This window comes from Pristiophorus japonicus, chromosome 1, assembly GCF_044704955.1.
Source record: "Pristiophorus japonicus isolate sPriJap1 chromosome 1, sPriJap1.hap1, whole genome shotgun sequence".
NCBI lineage: Eukaryota > Metazoa > Chordata > Chondrichthyes > Pristiophoridae > Pristiophorus > Pristiophorus japonicus.
In genome coordinates this window covers 486,387,697-486,413,774 of record NC_091977.1, presented here as the reverse complement: position 1 = coordinate 486,413,774, position 26,078 = coordinate 486,387,697, and the positions used below count along the sequence as shown (strand labels likewise).

At 43.6% G+C, this 26,078-nt stretch overlaps 1 protein-coding gene across 1 annotated transcript in view; it reads left to right on the top strand.

Annotated features, from left to right (window-relative positions):
* The window catches only part of LOC139277097 (serine/threonine-protein kinase OSR1-like), a 269,081-nt gene that overhangs the window by 176,430 nt on the left and 66,573 nt on the right, over positions 1–26,078 (top strand). The window contains exons 9-11 of the mRNA XM_070895115.1: positions 1,375–1,423; positions 7,661–7,726; positions 25,742–25,864. Of these exons, the coding sequence (XP_070751216.1) occupies positions 1,375–1,423; positions 7,661–7,726; positions 25,742–25,864 (238 nt within the window). The remainder of the gene's footprint in view (positions 1–1,374; positions 1,424–7,660; positions 7,727–25,741; positions 25,865–26,078) is intronic.

Sequence of the window (26,078 nt, the reverse complement as noted above, 5' to 3'; positions counted from 1 at the left end):
TTCAGCTCCTGAAGCCTGTTCCACCATTCAATTAGACCATGGTTGCTGTAACATAACTCCATCTACCAATCTTGGTTTCGTAACCTCTAACACCTTGCCTAACAAAACCCTATCAGTTTTGACATTTTAAATTGACATAGCCTCAACAGTGTTTTGGGGGAGAGAGTTCTAGATGCCTACTATTGTGTGTGAAGAAGTACTTCCTGACATTGCCCTTGATTGGCCGAGCTCAAATGTTAAGATTTTGTCCCCTTGTTCTGCACTCCCCCACCAGGGAAAATAGTTTCTCTCTCTCTACCCTATCAACTCCTTTAATCAGCTTAAACACCTCAATTAGATCACCCCTTAATCTTCTATACTCGCCGATAGTCATTTGTAGATCAGACCCAATAGAGATTGCTGAACTTGTTAGGTTTTTAGAGAAATCCAGTAACTTTCATAGTCATGTTTTTCTGGCCTTAGCTGCAAATTACCAGATTTGTTGATTTCAGTTTGGCAATTGATTTGAACACTCGATCTCCAGTCCGGCACCATAACCACGATGTTAACATACCTGATAGCCCTGTGTCATTTTTCTCTGTTCTGTCAATCTGTAGTCTTGTCTATGTTCCATCTAGTTTTTTTTTCAACTAGAACTAATTTGTCACTTGTACAGTCTTCCACAACTTCTGGAGCCACTAATGTGCCTGGTCCTTGCACATGTAGCCAATCTATCTGCAGCCATTTATTGAGTGTACTCATATTATTATACCTGTCATACCTCAGTTCTGTCAACCATATATTTTCATGTTAATTTGTCACCTGATGACCTCACTTGATTGTTGTAGCAGTGTGCTTAAATCAGTGTTCTCAGAATATGAAGAACCTCTACGCCTTTCCCAATTCATGCCCACAACTCACTGCTGTGGAGGACAATGAGACATCGATAAATCTTTGACTTAAGTTACACTGTGATGCTTTTGCTTCTCTGATGTTATCCAGCCTTTTTAATTAGTCCGGACTCAATTGATGTCTCCTGCTTCCATCAGTCTTTAGGAGCAGTGAAATAACTGAACAAAACGACCAGTGAAAGCAGAAGTGTGTTATTTCAAAGTGGAAACTTTACTTTTCTAATCGCATTTCAGATCCTGAGTATTAGCGTTACAGATGATCACTGTTTGGCAGACCTTGAGCTTTTCCTGATTTTATCTGGCACAGATAAATGGATTGCATGTCTTCCCTTGTTCTATATCACACCTTAATGTAGAAAAACTGTACTACGTTTGGCAAATTTCAGATAGGCTTCATTTGTTAATCAACCAGGTTCAGAAAATCAAAGACCATGTAGTTCTGTTTTGCTCTCTCTCTCAATTGGATTTTTCTCTTTCACTTCAGGCCTACAGCGGCAGAATTTTTAAAACACAAGTTTTTCCAAAAAGCAAAGGTAAGCTAACACATTGTGCAATTGTTGCGTCTGTTCAGTAAACATTGCTATTGAGATACAAACATAGGTCAGGTTTTTATTCATTTTTGTAGTTTAATGGGTTTCCTGAATAAATGTAGGAAATAGTATCAACTGTGTGTGTAATGTAAAGGAGATTATCACAACTAATAGAAGGGATGGTGGTAGTGTTGCATTTTAGGCTCTAGTTATGTATGTACCTACAGATGCTAATGTGACACTGGTTTGTTTTTGAAATAATGAAATAGGCTGCAGTTATGCCACCACTCCGATTTGTTGAATTTTTCAGTAATATCAAAGCCAGCAAATGCTCATATGTTGGTGTGTTGATGGCACATGTGTCTCACCAAGGTTAAGCACTGAAAATGGAAACCTAAGGAAGAAATATTTCCTGCACCTATGGGACTATAGATACAAACATTCTCCAGGATTTTCCAAATACTTTGTTACTGAGTTATAGTGTTCATGTTCAGCTCACATCACATCATCATAGGCAGTCTCTTGAAATCAAGGAAGACTTACTTCTACTCTAGAAGTGAGTTCTCAGGTGACTATGGGAATTACAGTCTGTGTCACAGATGGGACAGACAGTGGTTGAAGGAAAGGGTGGGTGGGGATTCTGTTTTGCTGCACACTCCTTCCGCTGCCTGCGCTTGCTTTCTGCATGCTCTCGACGACGAGACTTGAGGTGCTCAGCACCCTTCCGGATGCTCTTACTCCATTTAAGGCAGTCTTTGGCCAAGGACTCCGAGGTGTCAGTGCAGATGTTGCACTTAATCAAGGAGGCTTTGAGGGTGTCCTTGAAATGTTTCCTCTGCGTACCTGGAGATCGCCTACCGTGTAGGAGTTCCGAGTAGAGCGCTTGCTTTGGGAGTCTTGTGTCGGGCATGTGGACAATGTGGCTTGCCCAACGGAGCTGGTCGAGTGTGGTCACTGTTTCGATGCTGGGGATGTTGACTTGATCGAGAACACTGAAATTGGTGTGTCTTATCCTCCCAGGGGATTTGCAGGATCTTGCGGAGACGTCGTTGGTGGTATTTCTGCAGCGACTTGGTGTCTACTGTATATGGTCCATGGCTCGGAGCCATACAGGAGGGCGGGTATCACTACAGCCCTGTAGACCATAAGCTTGGTGCCAGATTTGAGGGCCTGATCTTCAAACACTCTCTTCTTCAGGCGGCCAAAGGCTGCACTGGTGCACTGGAGACTGTGTTGGACCCAGTCATCGATATCTGCCCTTGCTGATAATAGGCTCCCAAGACATGGAAAGTGGTTCACGTTGTCCAAGACTGCGCCGTGAATTTTGATGACTGGGGGGCAGTGCTGTGTGACGGGGTTAGGTTGGTGGAGGAACTTTGTCTTACGGATGTTTAGTGTAAGGCCCAGGCTTTCGTAAGTCTCGATGAAGATGTTGACGATGGCTTGGAGTTCAGCCTCTGTGCGCAGACGCAAGCGTCGTTTGCGTACTGTAGTCCGACGACAGAAGATGGAATGGTCTTGGATCTAACATGGAGGCGACGAAGGTTGAACAGGTTCCCACTGGTTCTATAATTAAGTTCCACTCCAGCGGGGAGCTAATTGAGAGTGAAATGGAGCATTGCAGCAAGGAAGATCGAGAAGAGTGTTGGCGCGATGATGCAGCCCTACTTGACCCTGGTCCGAACATGGATTGAGTCTGGGGTGGATCCGTTGGTCAGGATCACTGCTTGTAAGTCATCTTACAGCAGGCAGAAGATGGCGACAAATTTTGGGGGGCAGCTGAACCGAGGAGGATGCTCCATAGTCCCTCGAGGTTAAGTGTCAAAGGTCTTTGTAAGGTCAAAGAAGGCTATGTACACGGGTTGGTACTGTTCGCTGCATTTCTCTTGCAGTTGTTGTGCTATAAATATCATGTCCGTTGTACCCCGTAGTGAACAGAATCAGCACTGTGATCTGGAAGGAGCTCCTCAGCCACAGGGAGAAGACAGTTGAGGAGGATTCGAGCGATGACTTTCCCAGTGGCCGACAATAGGGAGATTCCTTTGTAGTTGCCGCAGTGGCGCAAGCACCTTAGTTAATAATGTAAATAACCAGAAAATGTGAGTGTGCTGCTCACTGTCACTTGTGAAGATCTCCTGGTACCTGTTGGTTTGCCTACCAAGGGACCAAACCTGTAATGGTCAATTGTCCAGTGAACAATTGGTGACTAACTTCTTCAACAGTGTTGGTGGATGGGCTCTTTAGGATCAAAGTGATTCCAAGGTGATATGTCTGGCAGTGGATGATTGAATCCTGTTTGCAGATTCAGTAATCCGATACCCAAGCCAGGGAAGTTTGTGGGACTCCCCACCACCTCCTCATCATCATCATAGGCAGTCCCTCGGACAAGGATGACTTGCTTCCACATGAGTTCACAGATATTTCAATGACGGACCCGCTGTTCCAGTCCTGAACTGCGATTGAAGGGATGGAAGATGCCTGTGCGTGGATTTTTTTTAAACGTGTGATGACCGTTGCACACCAGCCAACACACGGGCTTGACAAAGTTAGGCCTTTATCCAGTGGCAAGGGTTAACCAGGACGACTGGAGACCTCCACTGCTGCACGGACCAAATGCACGCACATATCGCAGTGTGGGAAGGCCCGTACTGCCCCTGGGCCCTCTGCTCTTCTGAGTCCCGTCTCCTTATTCGCCGCACCTCCGCCATGATCCTTTACCACTCCTCTGCTACAAAAACACTCGCCGTACCTCCGCACCAAACATTCGCTGAACCTTGGTCACGATCACCCATCAAATCTCAGCCACAATCCCTCATCACTCCTCCGCCCCGATCACTTATCGCAAGTCTGCCACAACCTTCCTGCTCCTCTGCTGTACCAGGGCCCCACCGATGCTCCTGTTCACGCTCCAAACGGCGACCTGAGTCCTGATAGCGTTGCCCCACCTCGAAGCTGTTGCACATTTGTGTCAGCTCGCGCAGGAAGTTGCTGTGGCATGCTCCAGCTCTTTTTATAGCCCCGACCTGCAGAGATGTTCTGACCTGAGCGAGGGTGGTGAGTTCCCCATCCGGCACTGGGCTTCACCACCTAGGACAAGGGCAGCAGGCACATAGGAACACCGTCATCTCCAAGTCACAAACCATCCTAACTTGGACCGATATTATCGCTCTTTCATCATCGCTGTCAAAATCTGGAACTACCTACCCAGCATCACTGTGGGAGTACCTTCACCACACAGAAGGCGGCTCACTACCAAATTCTGAAGGGAACCTAGGGATGAGCAATAAGTCCTGGCCTTGCTCAGGATGCCCATATCCTGAGAATGAGATTTTGAAAAGTACTCTTGAATACTGGCCAGCATGCCACTAATGCGATCTAGAATGGTAGAAGACTATGAAGACAACAGCTTGCATTTATATAGCTCCTTTATCATAGAGAAATATCCAAGTTGCTTCACTGAGGCATAATCAAACAAAATTAGACATCAGGACAAAGAAATGGATATTGGGAGTGGTGACCAAAAGCTTGGCCAAATAGATGGGTAGTAAGAAGGGTCTTAAAGGAGGAGAGGGAGTTGGAGGGATTTCAAAGGGCATTCCAGAGTTTAAGACTGCCAAAGGCATGGCTGCCAATGGTGGGGTGGAGGAAAAGGGAATTGCACAATAGGCCAGAGTGACCAGAACAGAGAGTTTGATAAGGTGTCGTATAGGGCTGGAAGAGATTTCATAGATAGGGAAGGGCTAGGCCATGAAGGGATTAAAATACAAGGATTGAATTTTTTAATTTGAGGTGTTGAGAGACCAAGAATCAGTGTTGGTTGGTAAACTGAGGTGATGGGTAAGCAGGACTTGGTGTGGGATAGAATATGGACAGCAGTAATGTCTGGTTTAGCATGAGACTGTTGCCAGGGAGGGGGAGTGAAATTGGTGATGAGGTATCCATCACTTGGGGGAGATTAGTATTCTTCTCACTTAGCTCCAGATAAGCCGACAGGCCAATGCCCTAATGATTGCATGAACAAGCAACAGAAAACTAATCAGTGCCCTGTACTGTTAAGCTATGTAGTTCACATGGTTACATTCCTGTACAAGTGTGGTTTTCTCAGCAATTTGATTTGGAGACACTAAGCATGGTTTCTTTGCGAGACCAAAAAAGCAACTTCATCTAACATTGTGTTGTGCACTTGAAAATTGGAAGACCGAGTTGCACTGTTGCCCGAGACCTGGAAAATAGTTGCCTTTCAATGGTGTATTGAACTACAGGTTTCAGTCTCCCCACTTTAATGCATTATGAATTTGGATAATCTATTTTATTTTGGAATTTCTTGCCATGCCGACATTACTGTGTACTACTTGTATTTTGGGGGGCTGGGGGAGGGGATGTGGTGGAGGCGGGGTGTACAGTACCTCAGAACATAGCTGTAAGTGCCCTTGCTTTCTCTGGCCCATAATATTTTTTTACTTGCCCAGGTATCTAGGTAAATTTGTAACCTGCTCAGAGATCAGAGAAACCTCCACATTATTTCTGCTTAGCTGGTTTTGTCATATGCTCTCATGATCTTCTTTGACCTTGGAAGGTAGCAGATTAAACATTTCATTAGACTATGGTTCTAACTGCCAAATAGATTTACTAAACAGTAAAAGAATAAACAAACAGCAGTGATGCACTGTAAATTTTACAGTAGGTTTTGAGTTCAATAATCTCCAAATGTAAATAGAAGATAACCTCGTCACGACTGCTGCACTAAACTATAATGTATAAGTGTCTTATGAATAAGAATATAGAGTACAATAATACAAGGCAATCGTAAGACCATATTTAGAGAATTGTGTGCAATTTTGGGAGCCTCAGTATAGAAAGCATAGAAAAGCCAGAGAGCTTATAGCATAGAATCTCCAGGGTGATGTCGGGGATGAGGAAGTCAATATTTATGAGGATAAGCACAAGTTCTATTTCCATTGGAATAAAAGAAAGTTAAATGGAGATGGAACTGTCTGTGCTTGGTTCCAGTCTTGTCTACCCAATCATAGCCGGTGCTTCTCTACCAATGACTTCTCTTTCCACCCTGCACCATTGCCTTATGAGTTCCCCCAAGGTTCCATTCTTGGCTTCCACCTGTTCCGCATCTATGTGCTGCATCTTGGCTACATCATTCACAGTCATGGGGTCAGTTTCCACATTTACCCTGATGACGCCCAGCTCTACCTCTACCACATTTCATCTTCCTTCCATTACCCCAGTGCTGAGACACAATATGGTGCATTTGCAGTGAGTTATTAGGGGAAAAAAATCTTTAAGCGAGATCTTTCTACTACTCTATTGTGGACCAGATGAAAAGTGACGAGGAAGTGGTCTGGTTTTCACACAACTTAACTGGTTCACTAATAGCCTTTTAAAGCAGGATGCCTACCGTGCTTTCCTACTATGGCTTATGTGACTCTAATCTCACACCCACGTGCTTCACTCTTAACTACCCTCTGAAGTGGCCTAGCAAGCCACTGCATGGTATCAAACTGCTGCAATTTAAGAAGAAAGTACCACTTACTCTAGGCAACTAGGGATGGGCAATAAATTCTGAGCTTGCCAATGAGACCCAAATACCAAGAATCAATTTTTTTAGTCACTTTGTATTCTGACTGGATGTGTGTCTTGTTTTTTTCCTCCCTTGCACCACTTGATGGCAAATCTATTCCTCGACTTCTCCCATTCTTGGGTTTGCCACTTATTAATGCATTCGAAAATTTTGGGATGACATTTTGATTCTCTTACCCCACTCCCCCCAAGCACAATGTTTCCCTAGGAACATGGCCAAAACTGAGAATTTTCTGTGTGTGAGAATCATAACTACCCATGGCTGCCATTTTGGGTCCTGCTTCCTTCTTCTGTCAGCTACTGGGAATAACTCCATGCTTTCCCAGTGTGCTTCTATTCATTTCATTTTTATAAGAACTCCAGACCAGTTCTAGTACTAATGTGGATTGTGCAGACTTGGGGGAAATTATCTTTATCGTAGATTATTAGCTACAAATTTAATGAACTGTTTCTCTGTTACAACAAGTCAACTATTCAACCAAAAGTTTGCATCGACCAGCAATAGAGGTGATATTAACACAGCAGACTGGTTACCTCATTTGTTTTAGAGCCAAGTTGTGCCATATTTCATTTGCTTGCAAGAAAAGTTCTTGTCAACTTGAATATAAAACCTATATATTAACTAGAATTTTTTAAAACATTTTTCAGAACAAGGAATATCTTGAAGAAAAATTGCTAACTCGAGCACCTACGATAGCGGAAAGGTCAAAAAAGGTGAATTTTTTTCCAATCCCTTTTCTACTAATTTCATTTTTTTCTCTCAGGAAGGCTCCTTGCTATGTTACAGTTCCACAGGGGATGGAATAGTGGGAGGATGACTCGAGAGGATGTGGGAAGATTTAAGAGCAGAATTTACACATTGTAATTTGCACTGTTTGGCTGAATGCTTGTTTAGCATCCAGCAGTGAGAGAATATAATTTATCCAACTGTATTATTATAGTTCAAGTAGGTTGGTGAGAATGAGATGTCTGAGGTGTGATGCAGGACATGTTTCCTGTTGTAAAACATTTGCAGAGATTGGTGTGGGAGAAATGGATTTTAATACATGGGGCACTGGCACCAAGACTGGGATAAGAGGGAACTGTTCCGACAGGATGAGCTTCACTTGAACCAGGCTGGGACCAGTATCCTGGCAAATTAAATAACTACAGCTTTAAACTAAATAGTGGCGGCGGGGAGGAGGGATCAGGTGAGTGGAAATTTAAAAAGTCTAAGAAAAGAGAAGGAAATAGTGCAGGGTAGCACTAGGGGTAATGATAACCAGAGTGTGACGGGAAGGGACAGAGTGTATAAATATGAGTGCATCAGAAAGTGGGGTCAGAGTAGGGAAAAATGGTAAAGACAAATTTAAAAGCTCTTTATCTGAATGCATGCAGCATTCGTAACAAGATCGATGAGTTGACGGCACAAATAGAAATAAATGGGTATAATCTGATGGCCATTACAGAGACATGGTTGCAAGGTGACCAAGGCTGGGAACTGAATATTCAAGGGTATTTGCCATTTCGGAAGGATAGGCAGAAAGGAAATTAAGATGGGTTAGCTCTTTTAATAAAGGATGAGATCAGTGCAGTAGTGAGATATTGTCTCAGAAGATCAGTATGTGGAATAAGGCTGAACTCCAGGACATAGTCGATGTATTTATTGAGGCATACGAAAGCATGGGCCTTACGCTAAACATCCATAAGACAAAGCCTCCACTAGCCTGTCCTCGCTGCACAGCACTGCCCCTCCCCCAGTCATCAAGATCCACGCCGCGGCCCTGGACAACGTGGATCATTTCCTATACCTCGGGAGCCTCTTATCAACAAGAGCAAACATTGATGACGAGATTCAACACCGCCTACCGTGCGCCAGTGCAATCTTCGGCCACCTGAGGAAAAGAGTGTTCGAAGACCAGGCCCTCAAATCTACCACCAAGATCATGGTCTACAGGGCTGTAGTAATACCCGCCCTCCTGTATGGCTCCGAGACATAGACCACGTACAGTAGTCACCTCAAGTTGCTGGAGAAATACCACCAACGATGTCTCCGCAAGATCCTACAAATCCCCTGGGAGGACAGACGCGCCAATATTAATGTCCTCGACCAGGCCAACATCTCCAGCATTGAAGCACTGACCACACTTGATCAGCTCCACTGGACAGGCCACATTGTCCGCATGCCAGACACGAGACTCCCAAAGCAAGCGCTCTACTCTGAACTCCTTCACGGCATACGAGCCAAAGGTGGGCAGAGGAAACATTACAAGGACATCCTCAAAGCCTCCTTGATAAAGTGCAACATCCCCACCAACACCTGGGAGTCCCTGGCCAAAGACCGCCCTAAGTGGAGGAAGTGCATCCTGAAGGGCGCTGAGCACCTCGAGTATCATCGCCGAGAGCATGCAGAAATCAAGTGCAGGCAGCGGAAAGAGCGTGCAGCAAATCTGTCCCACCCTCCCTTACCCTCAACGACTATCTGTCCTACCTGTGACAGGGACTGTGGCTCTCTTATTGGACTGTTCAGCCACCTAAGGAGTCACTTCAGGAGTGGAAGCAAGTCTTCCTCAATTCCGAGGAACTGCATATGATGTAGAATCAGTTTGAATGGAGATGAGGAATAATAAAGGAAATAAGTCACTGGTGGGAGTAGTCTATAGGCCCCCGAACATTAGTTACACTGTAGGACAGAGTCTAAATCAAGAAATAATGGAGACTTGTAAGAAAGGTACGGCAACAATAATGGGTTATTTCAATCTTCATATTGATTAGACAAATCAAATTGGCAAAGGTAGCCTTGAGGAAGAGTTCATAGTGTATTTGGGATAGTTTCTTAGAACAATACATTGTGGAACAACCAGGGAGCAGACTATTTTAGATCTGGTAATGTGTAATGAGCTTGTATTAATTAATTAATGATCCCATAGTAAAGGATCCTCTTGGGAAGAGTGATCATAGCACGGTAGAATTTCAAATTCAGTTTGAGGGTGAGAAAGCTAGGTCTCAAACTAGTCCTGAACTTGCTTAAAGACAATTACAAAGGTATGAATGCAGAGTTGGCTAAAGTGGAAGGGGGATAATGGATTAAAGGTAAGACGGTAGATGAACAATGGCAATCATTTAAGGAGATATTTCATAACTCGCCGCAAAGATATATTCCAGTGAGAAATATAAAAACAGACAGTAAGAGCTTCTACAGGTATATAAAAAGGAAGAGTAGCTAAAGTAAATGTTGGTCCCTTAGAGGATGAGACTGGGGAATTAAACATGGGAAACTGGGAAATGGCCGAGACAAAAACAAATATTTTGTATGGTAGAAGACACTAAAAACAGCTCAATAATTGATGATCAAGAGGCTCTTGATCATCTTGGGAGGGGGGAATTTAAAACAATCACTATCACTAGAGAAAAAGTATTGGGCAAACTAAAGGTGGACAAATCCCCAGGATCTGATGTCCTGCATCCTAGGGTCTTAAAAGAAGTGGCTGCAGAGATAGCGAATGCATTGGTTGTAATCTAACAAAATTCCCTGGATTCTGGAGAGGTCCCATTGGATTGGAAAACTCCAAATGTAATGCCCCTATTTAAAAATGGAGGGAGATAGAAAGCAGGACCAGTTAACCTAACATCTGTCATTGGGAAAATGTTGGAGTGCGTTATTAAGGAAGTAGTAGCAGGACATTTTAGAAAATCATAATACAGTCAAGCAGAGTCAGTATGGTTTTATGAAAGGGAAATCATAAGAACATAAGAAGTAGGAGTAGGCCATTTGGCCCCTCGAGCCTGCTCTGCCATTTAATCAGATCATGGCTAATCTGATCCTGGCCTCCACTCCACTTCCCTGCCCACTCCCCATAATGCTTGACTCCCTTATCATTCAAAAATCTTGTCTATCTCCACCTTAAATATATTCAAAGACCCAGCCTCCACAGCTCTCTGGGGTAGAGAATTCCAAAGACTCAAGACCCTCATAGAAATGGGGAGGAATTTCTTCTCTTAAATGGGCACCCCCTTATTCTGAAACTATGCCCCCTCGTTCGAGATTTCCCCATGAAGGAAAACCACCTCTGCATCTACCCTGTCAAGCCCCTTCAGAATCTTATAGGTTTCAATAAGATCAGATCTCATTCTTCTAAACTCCAATGAGTAAAGGCCCAACTGCTCAACCTTTCTTATGACAATCAGAGAGTTGTTAACCTGTGGAATTCCTTACTGCAGAGAGTTGTTGATGTCAGTTCATTGGATAAATTCAAGAGGGAGGTAGATATGGCCCTTACGGCTAAAGGAATCAAGAGGTATGGAGAGAAAGTAGGAAAGGGGTACTGAGGGAATGATCAGCCATGATCTTATTGAATGGTGGTGCAGGCTCGAAGGGCTGAATGGCCTACTCCTGCACCTATTTTCTATGTTTCATCTCAGGAATCAACCTTGTGAACCTTCTCTGAACTGCCTCCAATACAAGTATATCCTTCCTTAAATAAGGAAACCAAAACTGTATGCAGTACTACAGGTGTGGTCTTACCAGCGCCCTGTACAGTTGTAGCAATAAAGGCCAACATTCCATTTGCCTTCCTGCTTACTTGCTATTTTTGCATTTCATGTACAAAAGCCCCCAGATCCCTCTGTACGACAGCATTTTGTAATTGCTCCCCATTTTTAAATAATTTGCGTTTTTATTTTTCCTACCAAAATGGATAACCTCACATTTTCCCACATTATAGTCCACCTGCCAAATTTTTGTCCACTCAATGAGCCTATCTATATCCCTTTTATAGATTCTTTGCGTCCTCCTCACAACTTGCTTTCCCACCTATCTTTGTATCATCAGCAACTTTGACTACGTTACACTCGGTCCCTTCATCCAAGTCATTAATATAGATTGTAAATAGTTAAGGCCCCAGTACTGATCCCTGTGGCACCCCACTAGTTAGAATTTGCCAACCTGAAAATGATCCATTTATCCCGACTCTCTGTTTTCTGTTAGTTAGCCAATCCTCTATCCACACGAATATATTACCCCCAACCCTGTGAGCTCTTATCTTGTGCAGTAACCTTGTTTGTGTGGCACCTTATCGAATGCTTTCTGGAAATCAAAATTCATAACATCAACTGGTTCCCCTTTATCCACTGCATCCTCGAACTCCAGCAAATTTGTCAAACATGATTTCCCTTTCATAAAATCATGCTGACTCTATTATGATTTTTTTTTTAAAGTGTCCTGCTACTACTTCCTTAATGATGGACTCCAGCATTTTCCCAATGATAGATGTTAGGCTAACAGGTCTATAGTTCCCTGCTTTCTGTCTCCCTCCTTTCTTAAATAGGGATGTTTATATTTGCGGTTTTCTAGTCCGCTGGGATCTTTCCAGAATTCAGGGAATTTTGGTAGATTACAACCAATGCATCCACTATCTCTGCAAACACTTCTTTTAAGACCTAAGGATGCAGGCCATCAGATCCAGGGGACTTGTCCACCTTTAGTCCCATTAGTTTGCCTAGTACTTCATCTCTAGTGATAGTGATTGTTTTAAGTCCCCCCCCCCACCCCCCCCCCTCCCAATAGCTCCTTGATTATCAATTGTTGGGATGTTTTTAATGTCCTCTACCATGAAGACCGATACAAATTATTTGTTCAAAGTCTCTGCCATTTCCCTGTTTCCCATTATTAATTCTCCAGTCTCATCCTCTAAGGGACCAATGTTTACTTTAGCTACTTGCTTCCTTTTTATATACCTGTCATTGTCTGTTTTTATATTTCTTGCTAGTTTATTCTCCTGTGGTATCTTCTGTTTTTATCATTTTTTTAGTTGTCCTTTGCTGGTTTCTAATAATTTCCCAATCCTCTTGCCTTCCACTGTCCTTCGCAACATTGTATGCCTTAGTTTTCAATTTGATACCATCCTTTATTTTCATAGTTAGCCAGAGATGGTTCATCTTTCTCTTAGCATCTTTGTTTTCTCACTGGAATAAATCTTTGCTGAGAGTTATGAAATATCTCCTTCAATGTTTGCCACTGCTTTTCTACAGTCTTTCGCTTTAATATATTTTCCCAGTCCACTTTATCCAACTCTGCCTTCATACCTTTGTCATTACCTTTATTTAAGTTCAGAACACTAATTTGATATCGCACTTTCTCACCCTCAAACTGAATTTGAAATTCTACCATGCTATGTTCACTCTTCCCAAGAGAATCCTTCACTACAAGATCATTAATTAATCCAGATTTATTACACAATACCAGATCTAATAGTCTGCTCCCTGGTTAGTTCCATAACGTATTGTTCCAAGAAACCATCCCGCAATACACACTGAAGTCTTCCTCCAGGCTACCTTGGCCAATTTGATTTGTCCAATCAATATAAAGATTAAAATAGCCCATGATGATTGTTGTACCTTTCTTACAAGCTTCCATCATTTCTTGATTTATACTCTCTGCTGCAGAGTGGCTACTGTTTGGGGGTCTGTAGACCACTCCCACCAGTGACTTCTTTCCCTTATTACTTCTTATCCCCACCCAAACTGATTCTACATATTGATCTTCTGAGCCAATATCATTTCTCACTACTGCACTGATCTCATCCTTTATTAATGGAGCTACCCCACCTCCTTTTCCTCTCTGTCTATCCTTCCGAAATGGCAAATACCCCTGAATATTCAGTTCCCATCTTTGGTCACCTTGCAACCACATCTCTAATGGCAATCAGATCATACACATTTATTTCTATTTGTGCCATTAACTCATCTATCTTGTTACGAATGCTTCATGCATTCAGATATAGAGCTTTTAATTTTGTCTCGTGTATACGCTCTGTCCCTACTTGTTACACACTGGTTATCATTATCCCTATCGCTATCCTGCACTTTTGCTTTCTCCTTTCACTTTGACTTTTTAAATTTACACTCACCGATCTTCGCCCCCGCCTCCCCCCAGTATTTAGTTTAAAACCCTATCTACAGCCCTAGTTATTCGATTCTCCAGGATATTGGCCACAGCCTGGTTCAAGTGAAGTCTGTCCCGACAGAACAGCTCCCTCCTTTCCTAGTACTGGCACCAATGCCCCATGAATTGAGCCCCATTCCTCCCATGCCAATCTTTGAACCGCGCATTCATCTCTCTGATCCTATTTACCCTATGCAAATTTGCTCTTGGCTCAGGTAGTAATGCAGAGATTATTACCTTTGTGGTTTTGCTTTTTAATTTAATCCCTAGCTGCTCATACTCCCTCAGCAGTACCTCTTTATTTGTTCCACCTGTGTCGTTGGTACTTGCGTAGACCACGACAACTGGATCTTTCCTCTCCCACTCCCTCTCAGCCTAGAAGAGATGTCCTTAACCCTAGCACTGGGTAGGCAACACAGCCTTCGGGACTCATGCTCTCGGCTGCAGACAACAGTAGCTATCCCCCTAATTATATTATCTCCTACCATTACCAAATTTCTTTTTACTGCTCCCCCCCCCCACCCTCTGCCCCCGAATGGCTAGTTTGCTCATCCTCACCTCAGTCCTTGATCTCATCCATACAGGGAGCGAGAATCTCGTACCTGTTGGACCAGATCAAGGGTTGAGGCTCCTCCATCACTACCTCCTGGGTCCCCATACATGCCTCGCTCATAGTCACACACTCCTGTCCCTGACCACTGGCCAAATTTGAATCAGTTAATCTAAGGGGTGTGACTGCCTCCTGGAACGCAGCGTCCAGGTAACTCTCCTTCTCTGATGTGTCGCAGTGTCCGCAGCTCGGACTCCAGCTCATCAACATGGAGCCGAAGTTCCATGATCTGCAGAAACTTGCTGCAGATGTGGTCGACGTGGACCTCAATGGAGTCAACCAGCTCCCACATGCAACAGCAGTAACACATTGCCTGCCTTGCCATCTCTAATGTATTTAGTTAATTACTTTTTCACATTTTGAATGTTTAGATTTTTAATCCCAGCTCTTAATTTAAACCAATGCCCAAGAAAGAGAGAGAAATACTGACCAACCAATCACTTGCCTGCTTTCCTATGATGTCACACTTCAATTCTTTTTACTTCTTATACTCACAGGTCACTTGATGCTGGTTGGGCCTTGCTGCTCTGCCTGACTCGTGCCCTTTGTAGCCTTGCCAACTCTCCTCTCATGGTGCTTGGTGTTTGTCAAATTTGCTGGAATTCTTTCAGGATGTAACGAGCAGGGTGAATAAAGGGGAACCCATAAATATTTGGATTTCCAGAAAGCATTCGATAAGGTGCCACATAAAAGGAATCTGATCTTCTATCTCAACTCCACTTGTCTGCACTATCCCCATATCTCTTGATTCCCTTAATATTGATCACTGTCTTGAATGTACTCAACGAGTGAGCCTCCACAGCCCTCTGGGATAGAGAATTCCAAAGATTCACCACCCGTGGAGTGAAAAAATTTCTCCTCATCTCAGTCCTAAATGGCGGACCCCTTATTCTGAGATTGTGACCCCTGGTTCTAGTCTCCCCAGCCAAGGGAAACCTCCTCCCTGCATCTACCCTGTCGAGCCCTGTAAGAATGTTGTTTGTTTCACTGAGATCACCTCTCATTCTTCTAAACTCTACAGAATATAGGCCTAGTCTACTCAATCTTTCCTCATAGGACAATCCTCCCATCCGAGGAATCAGTCTGGTGAACCTTTGTTGCACTCCCTCTATGGCAAGTATATCCTTCCTTAGGTAAGGAGACAAAAACTGTACACAGTAATACAAGTGTGGTCTCACCAGGTCCATATATAATTGCAGTTAGCCATCTTTACTCTTGTACTCAAATCCTGTTGTAATAAAGGCCATTTGCTCTCTTAATTGCTTGCTGTACCTTCATATTAACTTTGTGATTTATATACAAGGACACCCAGGTCCCTCTTTTTAAAAAAAAAACCCCCCAACATTTCCCAATCACTCACCATTTAAAAAAATACTCCGCTTTTCTATTTTTCCTACCAAAGTGCATAACTTCTCAATTCTCCACATTATATTCCATTTGCCATGTTCTTGCTCACTCACTTAGCCTGTCTATATCCCCTTGAAGCCTCTTTGCATCCTCCTCACAACTTGTATTCCCACCTAGCTTTGTCAAACATGATTTCCCATTCATAAATCCGTGTTGACTCTGCCCAATTTTCTAAGTGACCTGTTACCATGTCCTTAATAATAGATTCTAGCATTTTCACTACTACTGATGTCAGGCTAACTGGTCTGTTGTTCCCCATTTTCTCTCTACCTCCTCTCTTAAATAGTGGGATTACATTTGAATGATGCAGTCATATCCTCCTCAGTCTTCTGCTTTCCAGTAAGAAGAATCCCAGTTCTGAAAGTATATTCTCTGATCCCCTTAACATTCTAGTAGCTCTTCACTGCACTTCACCAGTTCAGCTATATCCTTCCTGTAATGAAAATTACAGATCTGTACACAACACTCCATATGCAGCTTGACCATTGCTTCATAAGCTTTTTTAATCTGATATTCACAGATTATAGAATAGTACAGCAGAGCAGGAGACTATTCGGCCCATTGTCTATGCCAGCTCTTTCGAAGAGCAATCCAGTTAGTCCTACTGCCCCGCTCTTCCCCCATATTCCTGTATCTTTCCTCCTTCAAATATATATCCAATTTCCTTTTGAAAGCTACTATTGAATTAATTTCCACCACCCTATCTAGAAGTGCGTTCTAAATCCTAGCCACTCATTGTGTAAAAAAAAAAGATTTTCCTCGTGTTGCCTCTGGTTCTTTCGCCAATCACCTTAAATCTGCGCGCCCTGGTTGTCGACCCTTCAGCCATTAGAAACAGGTTCTCTATTTATTCTATCTAAACCCTTCATCATTTTAAAAACATCTATCAAATTTCCTCTTAGCCTTATCTGTTATAAGGAGATCATCTCTAGCTTCTCCAGTTGATTCATGTAACTGTAATCTCTCATCCCTGGAACCATTCTAGTCAAGCTCTTCTGTACCTTCTCCAAAACCTCACATCCTTCCTAGTGGTGCCCAGTTTTGGACACAGTACTCCAGTTGGGGCCAAACTAGTGTTTTATATATTTAACCAGTTCAGTTATATGTTTCCTGTAGAGAGAGCTACTGATCTGTAAACAATACTTTGCTTTATACAGTGATATTTGATTGTTTGTAACCAGTTCATGCACTTATTACTCTGAGGCTCAACTTCTCAATGTTTTCTTGGCCGGCCTCTACATATCAATTTTCCATAAGTTGTAACGTATTCAGAAAGCTATGGCCCACATCCTCGCCTGTATAAAGTTGTGCACAGCCATCACATCCAACATTTTAAGCATCGGTTGTATCTCCAAGCTTCAGTTTATTGTCTTCAAGATCTGTGTTCGCATCCTCCGATCCCTCCCTGGTTTTGCCCACCCTACCTCCATGATGATCTCCAATACATGTCCCTCCCTGTACACCTCTGCTTCTGTCTCCAGGTTAGTCCTCGTCTCTTTCAAGAATCTGTTGCATCTCTGAGCTTCAGTGCATTCTCTCCAAGATCTCTGTTCAGCTGACATGACATTGGCCATCTCAATTTCTCTACTCCCTTCGCTCACTCTGACTTACCTACCTCTCAACTTGCAGTGTTCTGTTCTCATCGGGTCCAACCCTAACATTGTCATTAAAACTTTAGATAAAGGCGACGCTGTTGTTATTTGGTGAACAGACCTCTATCTTGCGGGAAAACTCTCCAGCATACACCACCTACCACAACCCCACCAGTTTCCCAGACCAACACTGACCTCATCATCTCTGGAGATCTCCTCCCCCTCCCACCCCCCCCCCCCCCCCCCCCCATGGCCTCTAACCTCATAGTCCATCAACCCCGCACACCCACTTCTACCTCCTTCTGAAGATTCACAAACAGGACTGCCCTGATAGACCCATCGTTTCTGCCTGCTCTTGCCCCACAGAACTTATTTCTTCTTATTTCAACTCTACCAATTCTCCTCTTGTCCAGACTCTTCTGACGTTCTCTGCCACTTTAACAGTTTCCTGGCCCTAACAGCCTCGTTTTCACCATGGATATCCAGTCCCTTTACACCTCAATTCCCCTCCCTCCCAAAACAGGAGGACCTGAGGGCCCTCCACTTCTTCCTTGAACGGACCCCAACCCATTCCCATCCACCACCACCTTCCTCCTGGCTGAACATGTTCTTGCATTGAAAAACTTCCCCTTTGACTCCACTCACTTCCTCCAAATAAAAAGTGTTGCTATGAGAACCCATATGGGTCCTATCTATGCCTGCCTTTTCATGGGATGCATTAATTCTTTGTTCTAGTCCTACTCTGGTCCCCTCTCTCCCCACTTTTTCCACTACATTGATGACTCTATCAGCGCCATTTCCTGCTCTCGCCCCGAAGTAGAAAATTTCAGCAACTTTGCTTCCAATTCCCATCTCTCCCTCTCCTTCATATGGTCAATCTCCTGTAATGACTGCGTTCCATTCTCCCGAGTTTTTCCATCTCCATTGCATCCGTTCTGACGATGCCTCCTTCCTCACCAGTGTTTCCAGTATGTCTTCCTTTTTTCTCATCTGAGGATTCCATTCCATGTTCACTCTCTAATTTGTTTTGGTGTGCGGTCCCTTTAACTGGCTGTGCAGCCCATTCAAATTTTCACACTTGCATGGTTTCTCCCATTGAAAAGCCAGTGAGCGGCCTGCTTGGGACGTCCAGACGGCTGCGCAGGTTAGCGGGAACATTGATTCCATTGTGGTTGACTGAGCCCTCAACTGTATTCACCCCATTTCCCGCACTTCTGTCCTCGCCTGTTTTCCTCCCATCCAGAATCACAATAGGATTCCCCTTGTCCTTGCTTTCTACGCCACAAGTCTCCACATTTAACGGATCATCCTCCAGCACAATGCCACTACCAAACAAATCTTGCCCTCCCCTCCCCTTTTAACATTCCGAAGGGACCGTTCCCTCCGCAACATTGTGGTCTACTCTTCAATCCCCGCCAATGCTCTCTGTCCTTGGCCACCTACACAGTTCAATGAAGCTCGAGGAACAGCACCTCATCTTTCGATTAGACATTTTACAATCTTCCGGACTCTACATTGTGTTCAGCAATTTCAGATCATGACCACTGCTCCAATTTGTTCACATAGCAGGTGCTGGTATTGGTTCTGCTATTGCCATTTATAGCTCCTCTAAACCCATCGTTTCATAGAATCACAGAAACTTACAGCACAGGAGGAGGCCATTCAGCCCATCGTGCCTGTGCTGGCTCTTTGAAAAAGCAGTCATGCTTAGTCCCACTCCACTCCCCCGCTTTTTGTCTGTAACCCTGTAAGTTCCTCATTCTCTGGTACCTGTCCAACTCCCTTTTAAAATTATTTATGGAATCGGCTTCCACCATCTTTCCAGGTAGAACATTCCAGATCCCGACAACTCTCTCGAGTGGAAAAAAAAATGCCGCCTCCAGATCTTTTGCCAATGATTTTAAATCAATGATCTCTAGTTATTGACCCACTCACCAGAGGGAATAGTTTTTCTCTATCTACTCCTATCAAAACCTCTCATCTTGGAAACCTCTAACTTTTCCAACCTCTCTTCACAACTGAAGTTCTTTATAGAATCATAGAAATTTACAGCACGGAAGGAGGCCATTTCAGCCCATCGTGTCCCCGCTGGTCGACCAAGAGCTATTCAACCTAATACCACTTTCCAGCTCTTGGTCCATAGCCCTGTAGGTTACGGCACTTTAAGTGCACATCCAAGTATCTTTTAAATGTGGTGAGGGTTTCTGCTTCTACTACCCTTTCAGGCAGTGAGTTCCAGACCCCCTCATCTCCTCTAAACCTCCCCCCAAATACTTTAAATCTATGCCCCCTGGTTGTTGACCCTTCTGCCAAGGGAAACAGGTCCTTCCTATCCAGGCCCCTCATAATTTTATGCACTTCAATCAGATCTCCCCTTAGCCTCCTCTGTTCCAAAGAAAACAGACCCAGCATCCCCAATCTTTCCTCATAGCCAAAATTCTCCAGTCCAGGCAACATTCGTGTAAATCTGCTCTGCACCCTTTCCAGTGCAGTCACATCTGTCCTGTAATGTGGTGACCAGAACTGCACACAGTACTCCAGCTGCGACCTAACCAGTGTTTTATACAGTTCAAGCATAATCTCCTTGCTGCTGTATTCCATGCCTCGACTTATAAAGGCAAGTATTCCATATGCCGCCTTAACCATCTTATCTACCGGGTCTGCTACCTTTAGGGATCTGTGGACCCCAAGGTCCCTTTGTTCCACTACACTTTTCAGTGTCGTACCATTTAATGTGTGTTCCCTTGCCTTGTTAGACCTTCCTAAATGCATTACCTTACACTTAGCCGGATTGAAACCCATTTGCCACTGTTCTGCCCACCTAACCAGTACATTGATATTTTCCTGCAGTCCGCAGCTTTCTTCATCATCAACCACACAGCCTATTTTAATGTCATCTGCAAATTTCTTAATCATACTCTCAATATTTAAGTCCAAGTCATTAAGATATACCACAAAAAGCAAGGGACCCAGCACTAAGCCCTGCAATACCCTACTGGCTACAGCCTTCCAGTCACAAAAACACCCATTAACTATTATCCATTTGCTTCCTGCCTCCGAGACAATTTTGGATCCACTTTGCCCTGAATTCCATGGGCTATTACTTTCATGACCAGTCTGCCATGTGGGACCTTATCAAAAGCTTTGCTAAAATCCATATACACTACATCATACGCACTGCTCTCATCGACCTTCCTGGTTACCTGCTCGAAAAATTCAATAGTTAGTCAGACACGACCTTCTCTTGACCAATCTATGCTGACTGTTCTTGATTAATCCATGTCTTTCCAAATTAAGATTTATCCTGTCCCTCAGGATTTATTCCAATAATTTTCCCAACACCGAGGTTAGGCTGACTGGTCTATAATTACTTGGTCTAACCCTTTTTCCCTTTTTAAACAAAGGTACAACGTTAGCAATCCTCCAGTCCTCTAACACCGCACCTGTAGCCAGAGAGGATTGAAAAATGGTCAGAGCCCCTGCTATTTCCTCTTTTGCTTCTCTTAATAGCCTGGGATACATTTCATCCAGGTCTGAGGATTTATCTGCTTTCAAAGCTGCTAAGCCCCTGAATACTTCCTCTTTCTATATATTTATCTTGTATAATATTTCACACGCCTCCTCCCTCATTGCAAAGTCTGCATTGCCACTCTCGTGAAAATGGATACAAAGTATTCATTAAGAATCCTACCCACGTCTCTGCCTCCACACACACATTTACTTTATGGTCTTTAATAGGCCCCACTCTCTCTAGTTATCCTCTTGCTTTTAATGTATTTATAAAGCATTCTTGGGTTTTCCCTGAATTTACTTGCCAACGTTCTTTCATGCTCCCTTTTTGCTTTCCTGATATCTTTTTTTAATTGCACCCTTGCACTACTTATACTCTTAGAGTCTCTGCAGTGTTGAGTTCCCGGTATCTGTCATAAGCTTCCTTTTTTTTTAACCTTACCCTGAATGTTAACATCCAGGGGCCTGTAGATTTGTTAGCCCACGCCTTTTTTCATCCCTGGTAAAACCCTAGTAAACGTCCCCTATATCCTTTCTAAGACCTTTACATCTTTCCTGAAGTGTGGTACCAAGAATTGTTAAGTCACAGCTAATTAGTACAAAATTGGAGGATTTCAATTAGACAACTCCAATCCTTTTCACTGCACTAAGACAGGATCGATTCCTCCCTTAAACAAATCTATAAATTCAGGCATGTGACCAAAATTTGCCCTCCAGAGCCCTGACATGTGCCAACTGCAGCTGCTGCTTCGCTGTATCTGAAACTTTGGTTTCAGATTTACTTTTTGTTCTCGAAGTATATTGGTGTCAGTTTTGACTCCATGGTAGCACTCATTGGCTGTAATGCACTTTGAGAAGGCCCATGATCGTGAAAGGCATTCTATAAAGAAAGTCTTGCATTTATATAGTGCCTTTCACGACCACTGTACATATCAAAGCGCTTTTCAGGCAATGAAGTACTTTTTGGAGTGTAGTCGCTGTTGTAATGTGGGAAACGCGGCAGCTAACTTGCGCACAACAAAACTCCCACAAATAACAATGTGATAATGACCAGATAATTTGCTTTTTGTTATGTTGATTGATAAATATTGGCCAGGACACCAAGGATAACTCACCTGCTCTTTCAAATAGTGCCATGGAATCTTTTCCGTCCACTTGAGAGAGCAGACAGGCCTCGGTTTAACGTATCATCTGAAAGAAGGCACCTCTGACAGTGCAGCACTCCCTCAGCACTGCACTGGAGTGTCGGCCTAGATTTATGTGCTCAAGTTCCTGGAGTGGGACTTGAACCCACAACCTTCTGACTCGGGCAAGGGTATAAATTAAAGCCTTTCATCTGAGTCAGAAGGCGGTGCGATCAAGCCCCACTCCAAAGACTTTAGGACATAACCTAGGCTGGCACTGAGGGACTGCTGCACTGGAGATACTGTTTTTTGGATAAGATGTTAAACCCTGGCCTTGTCTGCTATCTCAGGTAGATGTGAAACATCCCACAGCACTATTTGAACAACAGCAGGGAAGTTAGAAACATAGAAAATAGGTACAGGAGTAGGCCATTCGGCCCTTCGAGCCTGCACCGCCATTCAATAAGATCATGGCTGATCATTCACCTCCGTACCCCTTTCCTGCTTTCTCTCCATACCCCTTGATTCCTTTAGCCATAAGGGCCATATATAACTCCAATGAACTGGCATCAGCAACTCTCTGCTGGCAGATTAGGAAAAGAGGAGGTCAGGTTAACAATTCTGAGTGAAGAAGTTTCTCCTCATCTCAGTCCTAAATGGCCTACCCCTTATCCTAAGACTGTGTCCCCTGGTTCTGGACTTCCCCAACATCGGAACATTCTTCCTGCATCTAACCTGTCCAGTCCTGTCAGAATTTTATATGTTTCTATGAGATCCCCTCAATCCCTTCTCATCCTTCTAAACTCCAGCGAATAAAGGCCCAGTCGATCCAGTCTCTCCTCGTATATCAGTCCAGCCATCTCGGGAATCAGTCTGGTGAACCGTCGTTGCACTTCTTCAATAGCAAGAACGTCCTTCCTCAGATTAGACCAAAACTGAACTCTCTCTTCCAGGTGAGGCCTCACCAAGGCCCTGTACAACTGCAGTAAGACCTCCCTGCTCCTATACTCAAAACCCCTAGCTATGAAGGCCAACATACCATTTGCCTTCTTCACCGTCTAGTGTACCTGCATGCCAACTTTCAATGACTGATGTACCATGACACCCAGGTCTCGCTGCACCTCCCCTTTTCCTAATCTACCGCCATTCAGATAATATTCAGCCTTCCTGTTTTTGCCCCAAAATGGATAACCTCACATTTATCCACATTATACTACATCTGCCATGCATTTGCCCACTCACCTAACTTGTCCAAGTCACCCTGCAGCTTCTTAGCGTCCTCCTCACAGCTCACACCACCACCCAGTTTAGTGTCATCTGCAAACTTGGAGATATTACACTCAATTCCTTCATCCAAATCATCAATGTATATAGTAAATAGCTGGGGTCCCAGCACTAAGCCCTGCGGCACTAAACTAGTCACTGCCTGCCATTCTGAAAAGGACCCGTTTATCCCCACTCTCTACTTCCTGTCTGCCAACCAGTTCTCTATCCACGTCAGTACATTATCCCCAATACCATGTGCTTTAATTTTTGCACACCAATCTCTTGTGTGGAATCTTGTCAAAAGCCTTTTGAAAGTCCAAATACACCACATCCACTGGTTCTCCCTTGTCCACTCTACTGATTGCATCCTCAAAAAATTCTAGAAGATTTGTCAAGCATGATTTCCCTTTCATAAATCCCATGTTGACTTGGACCAATCCTGTCACTGCTTTCCAAATGTGCTGTTATTTCATCCTTAATGATTGATTACAACATTTTCCCCACTACTGATGTCAGGCTAACTGGTCTATAATTACCCGTTTTCTCTCCCTCCTTTTTTAAAAAGTGGTGTTACATTAGCTACCCTCCAGTCCATAGGAACTGATCCAGAGTCGATAGACTGTTGGAAAATGATCACCAATGCATCCACTATTTCTGGGGCCACTTCCTTAAATACTCTGGGATGCAGACTATCAGACCCCGGGGATTTATCGGTCTTCAATCCCACCAATTTCCTGAACACAATTTCCTGACTAATAAGGATATCCTTCAGTTCCTCCTCCTTACTAGATCCTCGGTCCCCTAGTACTTCCGGAAGGTTATTTGTGTCTTCCTTCGTGAAGACAGAACCAAAGTATTTGTTCAACTGGTCTGCCATTTCTTTGTTCCCCATTATAAATTCACCTGAATCTGACTGCAAGGGACCGTTTGTCTTCACTAATCTTTTTCTCTTCCCATATTTATAGAAGCTTTTGCAGTCAGTTTTTATGTTCCCGGCAAGCTACCTTTCATACTCTAGTTTCCCCCTCCTAATTTAAACCCTTTGTCCTCCTCTGCTGAATTCTAAATTTCTCCCAGTCCTCCGGCTTGCTGCTTTTTCTGGCCAATTTATATGCCTCTTCCTTGGATTTCCCTGGTATCCTAAAGAGCATTTATCCCTCAGCCGACATCACTAAAGCAAATTATCTGGATAGTATCTCATTGCTGTTAGTGGGATTTTGTTGTCTACAAATTGGCTACTGCGTTTCCTACATTACAACAGTGACCGCGCTTTAAAAATACTTAATTGGCTGTGAAGCGCTTTAATCATCAAAGGTGCTTTATAAAATGCAACCCTTTTCTCTTCTTTCTTTGTACACTTCTGTAACTGTTCTGGGTCCTCCCTTTTTGAGTTTACTTAGTTCCTTGTTCGTTCATCCGATAATGCTAGGTATCAGCCTCATTGCTATCATCATTGATACTTTGTCTGGCTGTGGGATCCTGATGAAATCTCTTGAACACAATGGCATTTTATGGGGGGAAAGGAATCAAAAATTAAACAAAATGTCAACAATGCTGTTTTAAGAAAAAAAATTATGCCTACCTTTGCTATTAAAATCAAAGTAATCAAAGACATAACAAGGGGGTTGGAGTATAAGGAAGTCTTGCCACAATTGTACAGTGCCTTGGTGAGACCACATCTGAAGTATTGTGCACAGTTCCTGGTCTCCTTAACTAAGGAAGGATATACTTGCCTTGGAGGCAACGGAGGTTCACTAGATTGATTCCTGGGATGAGAGGGCTGTCTTATAATGTGAGATTGTGCAGAATGGGCCTATATTCAGGAGTTTAGAAGAATGAGAGGTGATCTCATTGAAACCTACAAGATTCTGAAGGGGATTGACAGGGTAGATGTGGAAAGGTTGTTTCCCCTGGCTGGAGTGTCTCGAACTAGGGGGCACTGTCTCGGGATAAGGGGAAGGCCATTTAAAACAGAGAAGAGGAGGAATTTCTTCACTCAGAGGGTTGTGAATCTTTGGAATTCTCTTCCCCAGAGGGCTTTGAATGCTGAGTCTCTGAATATATTCAAGGCTGAGATAGATTTTTGGAGTCTAGGGGAATCAAGGGATTTGGAGATCGGGCGGGAAAGTCGAGTTGAGGTTGATTAGCCATGATCTTATTGAATGGCGGAGCAGGCTCGATGGGTCATAGGGCCTACTCCTGCTAATTCTTATGTTCTTATGAGTCAACTTGTTCCCTAATTGAGAGGATGATCTCTTAACTGTTGATCTGAACTTGACCTCCTTTTGTGCTGATTAGGTAAGAAGGGTCCCAGGCTCCAGTGGTCGACTACACAAGACAGAAGATGGCGGCTGGGAATGGAGCGATGATGAATTGGATGAAGAGAGTGAAGAAGGGAAGGCCGCAGTCTCTCAGTTGCGGGTAGGTCTTTATTAGGCTAGGAAGACCAGCAATATAAATGGTTTTGCTACTCACTTCATCCAGGGAAATGGGAGTACTCAATTGGAAGGGGTGGGGACTGGAGGGAAAGAGAATCGCACCAGACCTCTTGAAAGTGCATAAATTTGATGAAAAAGAGCAGACTAAGGAAGTTTCCTGTTCTCTGAAATGTTTCTGCTCAAGTACCTGTTTGCTA